The 12,109-nt window shown below is 40.5% G+C and overlaps 1 protein-coding gene across 4 annotated transcripts in view; it reads left to right on the plus strand.

The window, feature by feature from the left end:
* The window catches only part of DNAH11 (dynein axonemal heavy chain 11), a 353,143-nt gene that overhangs the window by 216,157 nt on the left and 124,877 nt on the right, over positions 1–12,109 (plus strand). For 3 of the 4 annotated variants that reach the window (XM_065938807.1, XM_065938808.1, XM_065938809.1), the window contains 2 exons: positions 3,158–3,391; positions 6,906–7,052. In XM_065938807.1, coding sequence (XP_065794879.1) covers positions 3,158–3,391; positions 6,906–7,052 — 381 coding nt within the window. Of the gene's footprint in view, positions 1–767; positions 837–3,157; positions 3,392–6,905; positions 7,053–12,109 lie in introns of all 4 variants that reach the window. The other variant, XM_065938805.1, reaches the window with a different exon arrangement.

Raw genomic sequence — 12,109 nt, forward strand, 5'->3', positions numbered from 1 at the left:
AACTTAAAGACAAAAAGAAAACACAAACATGCTAACAGTAGAATGGACTATTGCACAAACGTTTGCCTCTTCCAAAGGAGGACTTGAAAGGAAGAGAAGAAGCAGAGTCAAAAGGAGTGAGGAATGTCTAGCTTTTGATTTTGTGGCAGGAGGAATAACTTGCCCAATTTGACAGAAGTGAAACTCTCACCAGGTCTCAGGATTCAAACCCGATGTCCCTCGCTGCCACCACAGTGTTTTCCTGAGAGTCCATTAGCTCTACGAGATCATCAGCAGAGGAGCTCAAATATTTTTGTGTCACTTTGTGCATTATTCAGTTTGTGTTATTTAATAAACCAACCTTACAACCACAGTTCCTAATAGATTGACCAGCTCCCAAAAGAACTAAAAAGTACAAATAATAGCTTTGTAATTACTGAAAATCAATAATTTCACAATTATCAAAAATAAATATGTCCAGTTTTTATATATTAATTATGCTTCAGTAAAGCTGTGAAAAATTAATATAAAACTATTTTCTGAGGAAAACTATCAAGATGGATGATAGATATATGGCATTATATGTTACAAAATTATCCCAAGTTAAACTTGAAAGGAAAAGTTTTTTTCTTTCATCTGCCCTTGTTGGCCCGTCCTAGCTCCCTTCCTTGAATTCAGTACTTCTGGAACTGAATTTTAGGACTGAATGTAAATAGTCTTTGCTGGTCTTGGGAATGTGTGAAATCTTATGCCGCACTTACAGGGTTTGAGTTCATTCTGGCTTCCAGGCATTGGTTTTCATCCCAATTTTGCAGTCATTTTCAACAGCAGTGATGTGCTGGACGTTTGCTCTAAGAGTCAGCTGGCTGGGGTGCTTGGTGATTCTGAGTGCCCGAGAACCAGGACACCGAGCAGCAGAGATCTGTGATTCTGTGTTTACAGAGAGCCAACCGGAGGGTAGAAATTAAACACTTTTTATTAATGTGAGGAAAAAACAGTTTCTTCTTTGCATTTGACTCTGCATTGGATCCAGCATTGTTTTCCAAGGCATCTTAGTGGGGAAGCCTTGCGTTTATAATCATTGGATACTGGCACTTTGCTTCTTTTTATTTTTGCCTTCACCATGATTAGCTGCGAGATGACTGCAAATGAGATCAACCAGTTTTCATTAAGGGGCCATATGTAGCAGGGATGATGTTCTTCACTCCATCCTCTAAAAGTGAAAAATACAGCATAGCATCACCATTGCTGTAGCTGCACCAGGAGCCCTCTCCTCCCAGCTCCCTCTGCCCCCCAAAAGAAAATTAGAGATAAATGAATGGCAGAATAAATAATTTATGCTAATGAAATTACTGCAATTAGTAGTTCTACAATGACCCTTTTAAAAGCCACAGCTGTTAATGTCAGGAAGTGCTGTCACTACTGACCTTATCATAAGAGAAAGTGACAAATTGAGAATGCAGGGAAGACCAGTCATCAAAGAGGTCTGTTCTGGAACGATTAGAGTTTTCTGAAAAACAGTGTGAATTACAACCAGCTGCTCCCTGGCTCTGCAAGTCTCCCATGCTGTGCCATTTTGTTAAGCCCGATAACAATAGTTATTTTGCCCCATTGAGACAAGTTGTCTCGGGCCTCTTCCAGCTCTTCCGGAAACCACTTCTTCCATCTCGGATTTACAAATGAAACTGTTGTTAAAGAGAGCTGTTCATGGGCAGCCGAGGAGCCTCCTCATAAGGATCATGGTTGGGTAGAGGCCAGATTTTTTTTTTTTTTTTCCTCTGCTGCAAGGAGGTTGCACTTGGCTGGGGACATATTTATCTATTTTAGAAAGATACATGCTGGCTTTGAGTTTTGTTAAAACAAGACAGGACACGAGTGAATTTCTGCCCATATTTATATTGCAGTCAGATTCTTTTGAAAAAATTGAAATCCCCGCAGGGATGTGAGTTGTATGGCATTACTTCCTTAGAAATTTATATTCTGAATTCACTATTTGGTGATACACGTACGTCTTAGATCGAGTGGAAACAAAGAATATTTAAATTGTGTATCATTCTGTATTTAACTTTTGCTTTAAAAACATTTTAGTAACTAGCACAGTGGGTTTTTCATATGCAGAACAATCTGTACATATTTTAAACGCACTCGAGCGTTTTCCGTGAGGTTGAAAAGTGGAGTGTGTGGACTTCGCTCTGGAGGCGTTCTTCTCCAGCAAGCCTGTCTCTCCTCGCACCCCTGGCTGTGATGTTAATGACACAGCTTTGAAACGTTTAACTGCACCACCAGCCACTTGCGCGCAATTTCCCCAAAGATGTCCGAGTGTTATTGACAACACTTTGGTAAATTATGTGTGACTTTCCTAAGAGTTGGTGTAGCTCATTTAATTCATATTAATTGATTTTTAGGCTTCCCTTGATTAATTGGACCTGGTTCATCTTGTACAGAATGCAATAAATAATCATTAAAATGAGGGAGATGTGACTCCACAAATTAAAAAGTTAACTACTTCAGAAGTCGTAGAGGACAAAACGGAAAGAATGTCTAGTGGGGAGTTCTCCAGCGACTCTTCAAAGGAGAGTTGCTCCTTTTTCGTTTGATTTTTTTTCCAAATGAGAATGGGTGTATTGTTCTCCCACAAACAGTGACTTTTATACCTTTCCCTTTAGGTTTTATTTCAACATAAATTCTTGTAAAACTGTGTATTTCTCAGCTTAAGCTGTGTGTGTGTGTGTGTGTGTGTGTGTGTGTGTGTGTGTGTGTTTCCCCAGTGACTGCAGAGTTGTTGGTTTTCTTTGGCTAAAGCTTGAAAATGACACCAAAAATACTTCCCATGTCTCATTTTCTCCATTTTCTCTTTCACACACTTGATAAAAATCAAGTTATAAAAAGCAGCGCTTGTGTTGCATCTTGGCTCTTGGGTTTGGTATGTGGACCACAGGTGAATCCTTTGCCCTGCTTGGCAAGAAGAGGTGACTAAACTGAATACTTTCTTGTCATCTCTCTAAACCTGTGGATGTCTCTGAAAGACTTTAAGTTTCCCTAGATCTACTGTAAGTGGTGCTGGCTTTTAGAAAATAAATACTGTATAATGTCGCTGATTTTTCTTCTTTTTTTAAAGTTGGCATTTTTGTTTTCACTTGAGAGAATCTCATATGAATTGCAATATGTATGTTTTCAGCCCCTGGATAAAGACTCTATTAGCCTTTTCATGGCCCACGTTCACACTAGTGTACATGAAATGAGTACCAGGTATTACCAGAATGAGAAAAGACACAACTATACAACCCCAAAGAGCTTTCTGGAACAAATATCACTGTTTAAGAACCTGTTGAAAAAGAAGCAAGAAGCGGTGTCCCAGAAGAAAGAGCACTTGGTGAATGGTGTCCAGAAGCTGAGAACCACAGCCTCTCAGGTATGACGAGGGTACGTTCTTACTCGGTGATACCTGTGCTCTTAACACTGAAAAATAGTTTACTTTTGAAGCAGCTTTTTAACCCACTTGTGTAAGATGCCTGGTCCTGAAGTCTATAGATAATGATACAGAGAACACACAGTTCCCGCTCTCCTAGACCTGGAAAGATGTTGGCCACTTGCAGTGTCACAGCTGGTTGGCTGGCCTAGCTCCGTGCTGGGTGGTGTAGAGATGGTGAATGGAATGAGCAGAGCTGGTTTCCTGTCATCTCCCAGTGCTCTGGGCTTGTTGTCAGATTGGTCTCAGGTTCTCTACTCTGAGTGAAGGCGTCATTTCTTGGCTGGTGCTATGATAAGGGTTGCTGTGACTGGGATCCCTAAGTACAGCAGTTTCCTCTGACCTAACTGTTTGATCTGCTCCTTTCAGCCACCATTTTTCTTAGATGAGAGTATCCAGTCTTCATCCCCAGCCACACGGCCCCCACTGCCTTGAAGGGCAGCACCTCTAATCTCCCTTAGTCAATCCGAAGAGACTCAGCACAGGGTGTTAGTTGTGGGTCTGTACACATATCATCTGATTCCATGGCTAAAAACCCAATATATGAAGTAGGTGTTGCTACTGTGAATTTACACATGAGGCTCAAAGAATTGAAGGCCACAGAGCCCGTGAATTTGGAGTTTGAGCCCAGATCTATATAAAGCCCATGACTCCAAACTGCCTCTGTTCAGTTCAGTCACTCAGTCATGTCCAACTCTTTGTAACCCCATGGACTGCAGCACGCCTGACCTCCCTGTCCATCACCGACTCCTGGAGCCTCTCTGTAACTGGTTAAAAATTAGAATGTGAGAAGACAAATACTTTGGTGATGGGCCAGCCAGGCCCTAGAGCTAGACGGGGGAAAAAATATACTGCTCACTGGTGCTCACCTCAAGGCAAGAAACTCCAGTGACCTTTATAAACAGTGTATTTTCATTAGATTGTATGCCCATATGCTTTTCAAGAAATTGAGCTAGTTTTCTCCCCAAGGATGCTGGTGGACAGTCTGTGCCTAGGCTGGAAATAAGGTAGAACCTGGTTGGGGGAGCGTATGTTGGCGCCTTTCACCCTGAAGGACTCTCGGGCCACGTCCTTCAAACATTCTAAAGGTCAGGCACCCATTGCTTCTATGCCCCTTCATTTCATACACCAAGGAATGGCTCTTCAGTGACACATTGTCATCATTTCTGAACAGTGAGTAAATGGACCATGATTGGGAAAGAGAAGCCAGAGTGAGGAGGAGGTTCCCAGGACAGTTTCCAAGACTGAGTGATGCAAAGAGTGTGTATGTATGTGTGTGCACTCAGTCATGTCCGACTTTTGTGACCCCATGGAGAGTAGCTTGCCAGGCTCCTTTGTCCAAGGGATTCTCCAGCTAAGAATCCCTGGATCTTCCCGACCCAGGGATTGAACATGCACCTCCTGCCTTAGTAGTCAGGTTCTTTACCCCTGAGCCACCTGGGACACCCAATGCAAATAATAGTTGCCAGAAAACTCCCAAAGAATGTATTTTTATTTGTGCATCTTTCTGTCCCTTTAAACAATGTCTTTCTTTGGTCTCCCTTTTTATATACATTTTATCTTTCTTTTTTGCTGCCTTTCTCTTTCATTTGTCTTCCCTCTCTCCTCCTCTGTAATTCCACCTCACTTGAATCAAGACCCTTTTCCCTAGTAAAGACTTTGCTAGGAGTCCTGTGAAGCTAAAGGTGAAGGAGATCTGGGTCCCAGAGCATTTAATGTCCCACTGAATGTTGAGTTTGCCCCAGGAAATGTAACAGTATTGGCTAAGCTGAACTGCAGTACCTCGTGGGGCTGGCGCTGCACTCAGAGTTTATTTCCCTAGTAACAGAGATAAAAGCATGGGGAGTAGCCTCCTGGTTCTTCTCAGTGATGGCAGCATCTCAGTCATAGAGAAAAAGAAAAGGAAAGAATCTGTGGTTTCCTAACATTCATCTCAGTTGTGTGTTTATAATTTGGGGGTTGAGAAGAGGAAGAAAGAAAGGGACCAGTGATTATGGTGACTGCCAAGTTCATGACTGTGTGGAGCCCCCTTATTCCCCCTCAGCCAGAAGCAACAGGCAGAAAGTCTGAGAAGAAGATACACAAGGTCTTAATGGAAGGACTATTAAAGATTCCTTTCCATCAGGTGTTTGTGTATGTCATGCTGTTAATATCAGAAGAGTGGTTTGAATATTTAATAGCACCTTAGTGTTATTGCTTAGTCGTATCTGACTCTTTGCGACCCCATGGACTGTAGCCTGCCAAGCTCCTTTGTCCATGGAATTCTCCAGGCAAGAATACCGGAGCGGGTTGCCCTTCCCTTCTCCAGGGGATCTTCCCAACTCAGGGATCGAACCCAAGTCTCCCACATTGCAGGTGGATTCTATACACCTTAAGAGTTTTAAAAATCATTTGATTATGGAGAGGGAGCATAGTGTCCTCTGTGAATAGCTGAAAAGCCTGATAGTGTAAGATCAGGTTGTGTGCAGGGCAAGAGGTCTTCATGTAGCAGCAGCCCACGGAGCCAGATAGCCTTGGGGGCTGAAGTACGTCCAACCCTTAGTGCTCTTCATGCATTGCGATAAAGCCCCAAGCCCCTTGATAGCCATATATGCCCTCTGCAGATTTAGCATAGGTCATATGGAGAGCCCTGGTCGCTTCTCTTCATCAATAAGACCTTGCCTCCGGGGTCTGAGTGGCTTTGGACATCTCAGACCTAACAGCTTCCTTACAGACCGAAATCAGTGCTTGAAATTATTTTCCTTTAATCTCCTGGATGATGCTTTTGATTAGTGACTAGTGCCATGTGGCTAGTTTCACTTGGCTAAAAAGGAGAGAGAAGCAAACGTCACTGTGTGGCGTGAGCCTGAGTTCATAGAGAGGCTAAAAAATCAGTCTTAGCTTAAACTCTAATAGCACAGGTAGCGGTCACAGTATCAGCCATACCTCTAAGGCAGAGTGTAAATAACCTGTGTTGAAGCAGAGGTTGTAAGGGTCCTTGCATATAGCAGTGGAATGTTGCTCACAGGATGAAACCCCTGAAGTGTTTTTAGCAATGGAATCAAAATAAATGGGTGTGATTATTCTTTTTTATGATTAAAAAAAAACAGTAATATTTATACCCCACAGGATCAGAAAAGCAGGGTGCTCGTGTGACATGTGCTCAGGTGGGGATGGCTGGGGGTGCTTCCTTGACTGTATAGACTGAGTTGAGAAGATAAATGTTTAGTTGGTGCTGACATAAATTAATGACATTTTCCACAAAACCATGGAAAACTTACTCTGTTGATTCCTGTGTTTTCTTAAAAAAAAAAAAAAAAAAAAATGGGGCTGCATTTTTGCACATGGAATTAAAGTCAAATCATGGAAAGAAACAGATGCAAGTTAGAAATTGTTAGGCATCCCTGAATTCACTTAAAATAATAAGCTATATCTGATATTTGCTGCTGTTGACACAGAGTCATGACTTTTCCTTTAGGTAGGAGAGCTGAAAGCCAGACTTGCCTCTCAAGAAGCCGAGTTACAGCTGAGAAATCAGGATGCTGAAGCTCTGATCACGAAGATCGGGCTTCAGACAGAGAAGCTGAGCAGGGAAAAGGCCATCGCCGATGCCGAGGAGCGAAAGGTCAGGCTAATTCCTCCCTTTGGAGTGCGGAGCTATATTTAGCACAAAATAAACCTTTGTAGGTGAACAATTTTGAACAACTTCCCCTCCAGGGAGCGTAAAATCTAAAGAATTATGATAGTTACACATGTAACAGCATTTCACACCATGATTACCACTTGACCTTTCTTTACATTATGCATTTTCCCACCCTTTTAGCTCTTTTAATGACACAAAAGAACAATAAATACTGAGCTCATTCAAGCATATAATGGATGTGGATTTTGAACATCAGGCCTATTTGTAATACAGTAAAGGTCATGAAGTCACCGCAGAGGTTTCTAAAGGTTTTCAGTTTTTAGGCAAATTGAACAACTCAATTGTTAACAAAGCCCATTCCGTCACTCTGCAAGATGGTTTTCGAATTTTGCATTTTAATAATACAACTTAAGGTTATTATTATATCCCAACTAAATTTGTCCTTTTTGAGTCCATGGAGGCCATGGCATTCTGTATTATGTTTTATTGTTGGAAACAATTACTTTTAAGATTATATAGATTGGCTTTCTTTGTACTTAGGTTTCCAGTAATTCTGAAATAAATATAACTTATTTTGTCATCTTCTCTTACTGAAACTTCAGCAGCAAGTAGAAGGTATTTCATTTTTGTATATCTCACTTCCCAAGAGAAACAGAATGATTACTAAATGTTTAGTAAATAGCAAATAGAATAATTAGCAACTAGTAAAAAGCAAACAGAATGATTAGTAAATATCTTTTAAAAGCTGAATGAATGTATACGTATACAAGTTCTATTTTAAACAAAAGATTATAATCAAGGCTTTCTGACTCTTTGCAACCCCATGGACTACATAGACTATAGAATTCTCCAGGCCAGAATACTGGAGTGGGTAACCTTTTCCTTCTCCAGGGTATCTACTCAACCCAGGCATCGAACCCAGGTCTCCAATATTGTAGGCGGATTCTTTACCAGCTGAGCCACAAGGGAACCCCAAGAAAACTGGAGTGGGTAGCCTATCGCTTCTCCAGTAAATCTTCCTGACCCAGGAATCAAATCAGGATCTCCTGCTTTGCAGGAGGATTCTTTACCAGCTGAGCTACCAGGGAAGCCCTATAATCAAGGCTTAGTTAATACAAAATATGAATTATGAATACTCATAAAGCCAGTGATTCTGTCACCATTATGCTATTATTCTGCATTAATGATAGCAGAAAATATTTGAGTTTTTCCAGTGATGTTACCATTCATTCATAGATGAATTGTTTTCCTTTTGTTCTAATGTGCATTCAGCATGTCTGCCTTTAACTTGCACACTAAAGACTTGAAAAGTGTATAGAAAATCAAAACGTTAAATATTTTTTTAAAAAACTTATTTTTGAAGTTAAAGGCATGTTTGGCATGGCCAATAAGCATATAATTCCTAATTCTGGTAATATTTCCATTGAGTTTCAGATAAGTGGAGGATATCTTTAAAGGTATATTTTTATATTTAAAGTAACTGGATATCACACATGGTGTGATGATCATAAGCTGATTTCACCCAGGGGATATTTTTCAGACATTAACAAACATGTGATGTTCCTGTAGTTACTATTTCATAACTCATCCCCCGCTCCAGGAGATTTTGCAGACCCAGGTATCAAACCCGCCTCCCTTCTGTCTCCTGCATTGGTGGGCATGTTCTTTACCACTAGTACCACCTGGGAAGCCAAAATCCATTTTTACAGATCTTAAATTATAACAAGTACTGTGGAGGTCTTTTTACATTTCTGTATGTGAATTTCTAAGGCAAGATTGTCCTCACAAAGAGGGGGAAATGTTTTAGCAAATTAGAACTCATCTGACCGGTTGTTTCATGAAATTCTTCAGACATGGAAAAGATACATGCTATTATTTTAATATCTAATCCATACCAAAGGATAAGAATACTTTAAAATATTTTCATATTATTCATAAGGCTCAATTTAATTATAAATAACAAATATTGTCTGAGCACCATTTATTTTTTTTTGGCCTGTCACTTTTCTAGGCTCTTAAAGATATATAATAGGCAAGGTGCCTGCATGTTGCTTACATTGTAATGGGAAAGATAGGAGATGAGTGACAATGTTGATAGCAAGATATTTTATGTTAATGATAAGGGCTATGATGAAAGTCAAATAGATGCAATAGTGGAAAAAACCTATTTTAAATTGTTTGTGGAAGAAAGTTCTATTTGTAATTAAATTATGTAGAGTCAAGGTATTAATCAGATACATGCCATGAGCTCACATTGGTCATATGCACAACAACGTACTAGATTCTATGTGCTTCTTATAAAGGGGTGTATATGAACTCTCTGACTCTATGAAATTGAAGTCTCGAGGTTTAATACATAAAAAGTACCTTAAAAGTAACAAAAGTCCATTGCAACATTTAATATGGCTTAACAAATATTGGAGTTGGGAGACTGTCTTCCTGTACATCTTGACAATCCATATAGAGAAGCCAGTTGAAATTGTTGCTTCAAATGTGTGAGATCATCAAGGATTATTTAAATCACAGGTGTTGCTAACAGTGACTTCAAGTAACAGAAGCACCATTAAGCTTCTGACAATTAGATCTTCCATCTTTGATGTATCAGCTCCAGGTTCTAAGAATCCTCTGATCCCTTTCAAATTGCCCTCTTTGTTGAGTGTAAATGAGTGAAAATACTTTCCATATTGCAGAGCTGATATAATCTCTTGAAAAGGTAAACATTCTCCCTCATTTTGAGTGGTCTTCAGGTTTTTAATGTCTGTTTTCTAAAGCTGGATGGGGTTGAATTTTGGAGGACCATCAGGAATTTCTTATAGTCTGAAGGCAAGTGAGAGTCATATATTTGTTAACTGGAGCTGCCATAACAAAATATCACAGACTCTGAGGCTTAAACAGTGTTGTTCAGTTGCTCAGTCATGTCAGACTCTTTGTGACCCCATGATATGCAGCACGCCAGGCTTCCCTGTCTTTCACCATCACCATCTCCCAGAACTTGCTCAAACTCATGTCTGTTGAGTCGGTGATGCCATCCAACCATCTTGTCCTCTGTCATCCCCTTTTCCTCCTGCCTTCAGTCTTTCCCAGCATCAGGGTCTTTTCCAATGATTCCTCTCTTTGCATCAGGTGGCCACAGTGTTGAAGCTTCAACTTTAGCATCAGTCCTTCCAATGAATATTCAGGGTTGATTTCTTTTAGGATTGGCTGTTTTGATCTCCTTGCAGTCCAAGGGGCTCTCAGGAATCTTCTCCAACACCAATGCTCAAAAGCATCAATTCTTCAACACTCAGCCTTCTTTATGGTACAACTCTCACATCTATATATGACTGCTGGAAAAACCATAGCTTTGACTAGATGGACCTTTGTTGGCAAAGTAATGTCTCTACTTTTTAACACGCTGTCTAGGTTTGTCATAGTTTTTCTTTCAAGGAGCAAGTGTCTTTTAATTCCATGGCTGCAGTCACTGTACAGTGTGATTTTGGAGCCCAAGAAAATAAAAGTCTCTCACTGTTTCCATTGTTTCCCCATCTATTTGCCATGAAGTGATGGCACTGGATCCCATGATCTTAGTTTTCTGAGTGTTGAGTTTTAAGCCAACTTTTTCACTCTCCTCTTTCACCTTCTCAGGAGGCTCTTTAGTTCCTCTTCACTTTCTGCCAAAAGGATAGTGTCATCAGCATATCTGAGGTTATTGATATTTTCCCAGCAATCTTGATTCCAGCTTGTGCTTCATCTAGCCCAGCATTTTGCATGATGTACTCTGCATATAAGTTAAATAAGCAGGGTAACAATATACAGCCTTGACGTACTCCTTTCCCATTTTTGAACCAGTCTGTTTTTACATGTCCTTTTCTACCTGTTGCTTAGAACTGGCTTAAACAGTAGAGATTTATTTTCTCAGAGTTCTGGAGTCTGGAAGTCCAAGGTCAAGTTGTTGGTGGGTTTGGTTTCTCCTGAGGCCTCTCTCCACTGGGTTTGCAGATGGCCAGCTTCTCACTTGTCCTCACGTGTTTTTCCTCAATTCCCATACCCTTGCTGACTCGTGTGTGACTAGATTTCCCCCTCTTACAAAGACACTAGTCAGATCGGATTAAGCCTCACCCTAACAGACTTAGTTTAATTTAACCATTTTTAAAGTCCCTCTCTGTAAACACAGTGATATTCAGAGGTCCTGGGTTTAAGGCTTCAACTTGAGAATTTTGAATGGACACAGTTCAGCCCATAACAAGCAATTATTGTGACTTTATCCTCTCGTGATCACCACTGAGTTTCATGAGCCATCTGCAAGGAGCTTTTGACAAGTAGAGGGCAGGAGGAGTCTGGTGTTCCCATGAATGGGGCTGTCTTCAAATATGTTTTAATAGACGTTGGTAAAGAGAAAGCACAGACTCTAAGCTTCCCTGCAGCTCTTCCACCTTCCCCAGGTTGGGCCTCATTAACCAGTCCCCAGGAGCCTTGTGGAAGGGAGGCAGAGAAAAAGTGCACAGTCAGGCTTCCCAAGTCACCATGATACACAGCAGTTTCACAGCTCCAATAAGACTGCACTTAGGGTGAGAGGGATTGGGAATGAGAAGTTAGTTGACCAACCTGGAGTATTTTTTCATTCGCATTTGTGGGGTTTAGTTGTTAAATGTTCTAAATTGCCCTGTTTATCAAATTACCCAAAGGGATGATACTCCATTAATAGTAAAGGAAGAGAGAGTAGTATGTATGACCCTAGTCTTGTTGAAATAGCATTTAGGAGAAATACTCCCTAGGGTTTCTTCTAAGTATTAAAAATCTATGATCCCACATCCAGTTTAAAAAGATACTATTATAAATGGCCACAAGGAGCATGTATAGATTCATTATATCCTTAAGGAAATAAACCTGATGTAATAACTCACTCAAATACAGCCTCTGTTTTTTCTATAGCAGTATTCTCTAACACATTGAAAATATAGTATGCTTGGAGTTTTCATGGTCATTCCTGGAAGGATTGCAGTTTGGGAGCAGTTCTCAGTAAGCATGCAGAGTTTCTCTACAGATGTTAACAGTAACCA

The sequence above is a fragment of the Muntiacus reevesi genome, chromosome 6 (genome assembly GCF_963930625.1).
Source record: "Muntiacus reevesi chromosome 6, mMunRee1.1, whole genome shotgun sequence".
Lineage (NCBI taxonomy): Eukaryota > Metazoa > Chordata > Mammalia > Artiodactyla > Cervidae > Muntiacus > Muntiacus reevesi.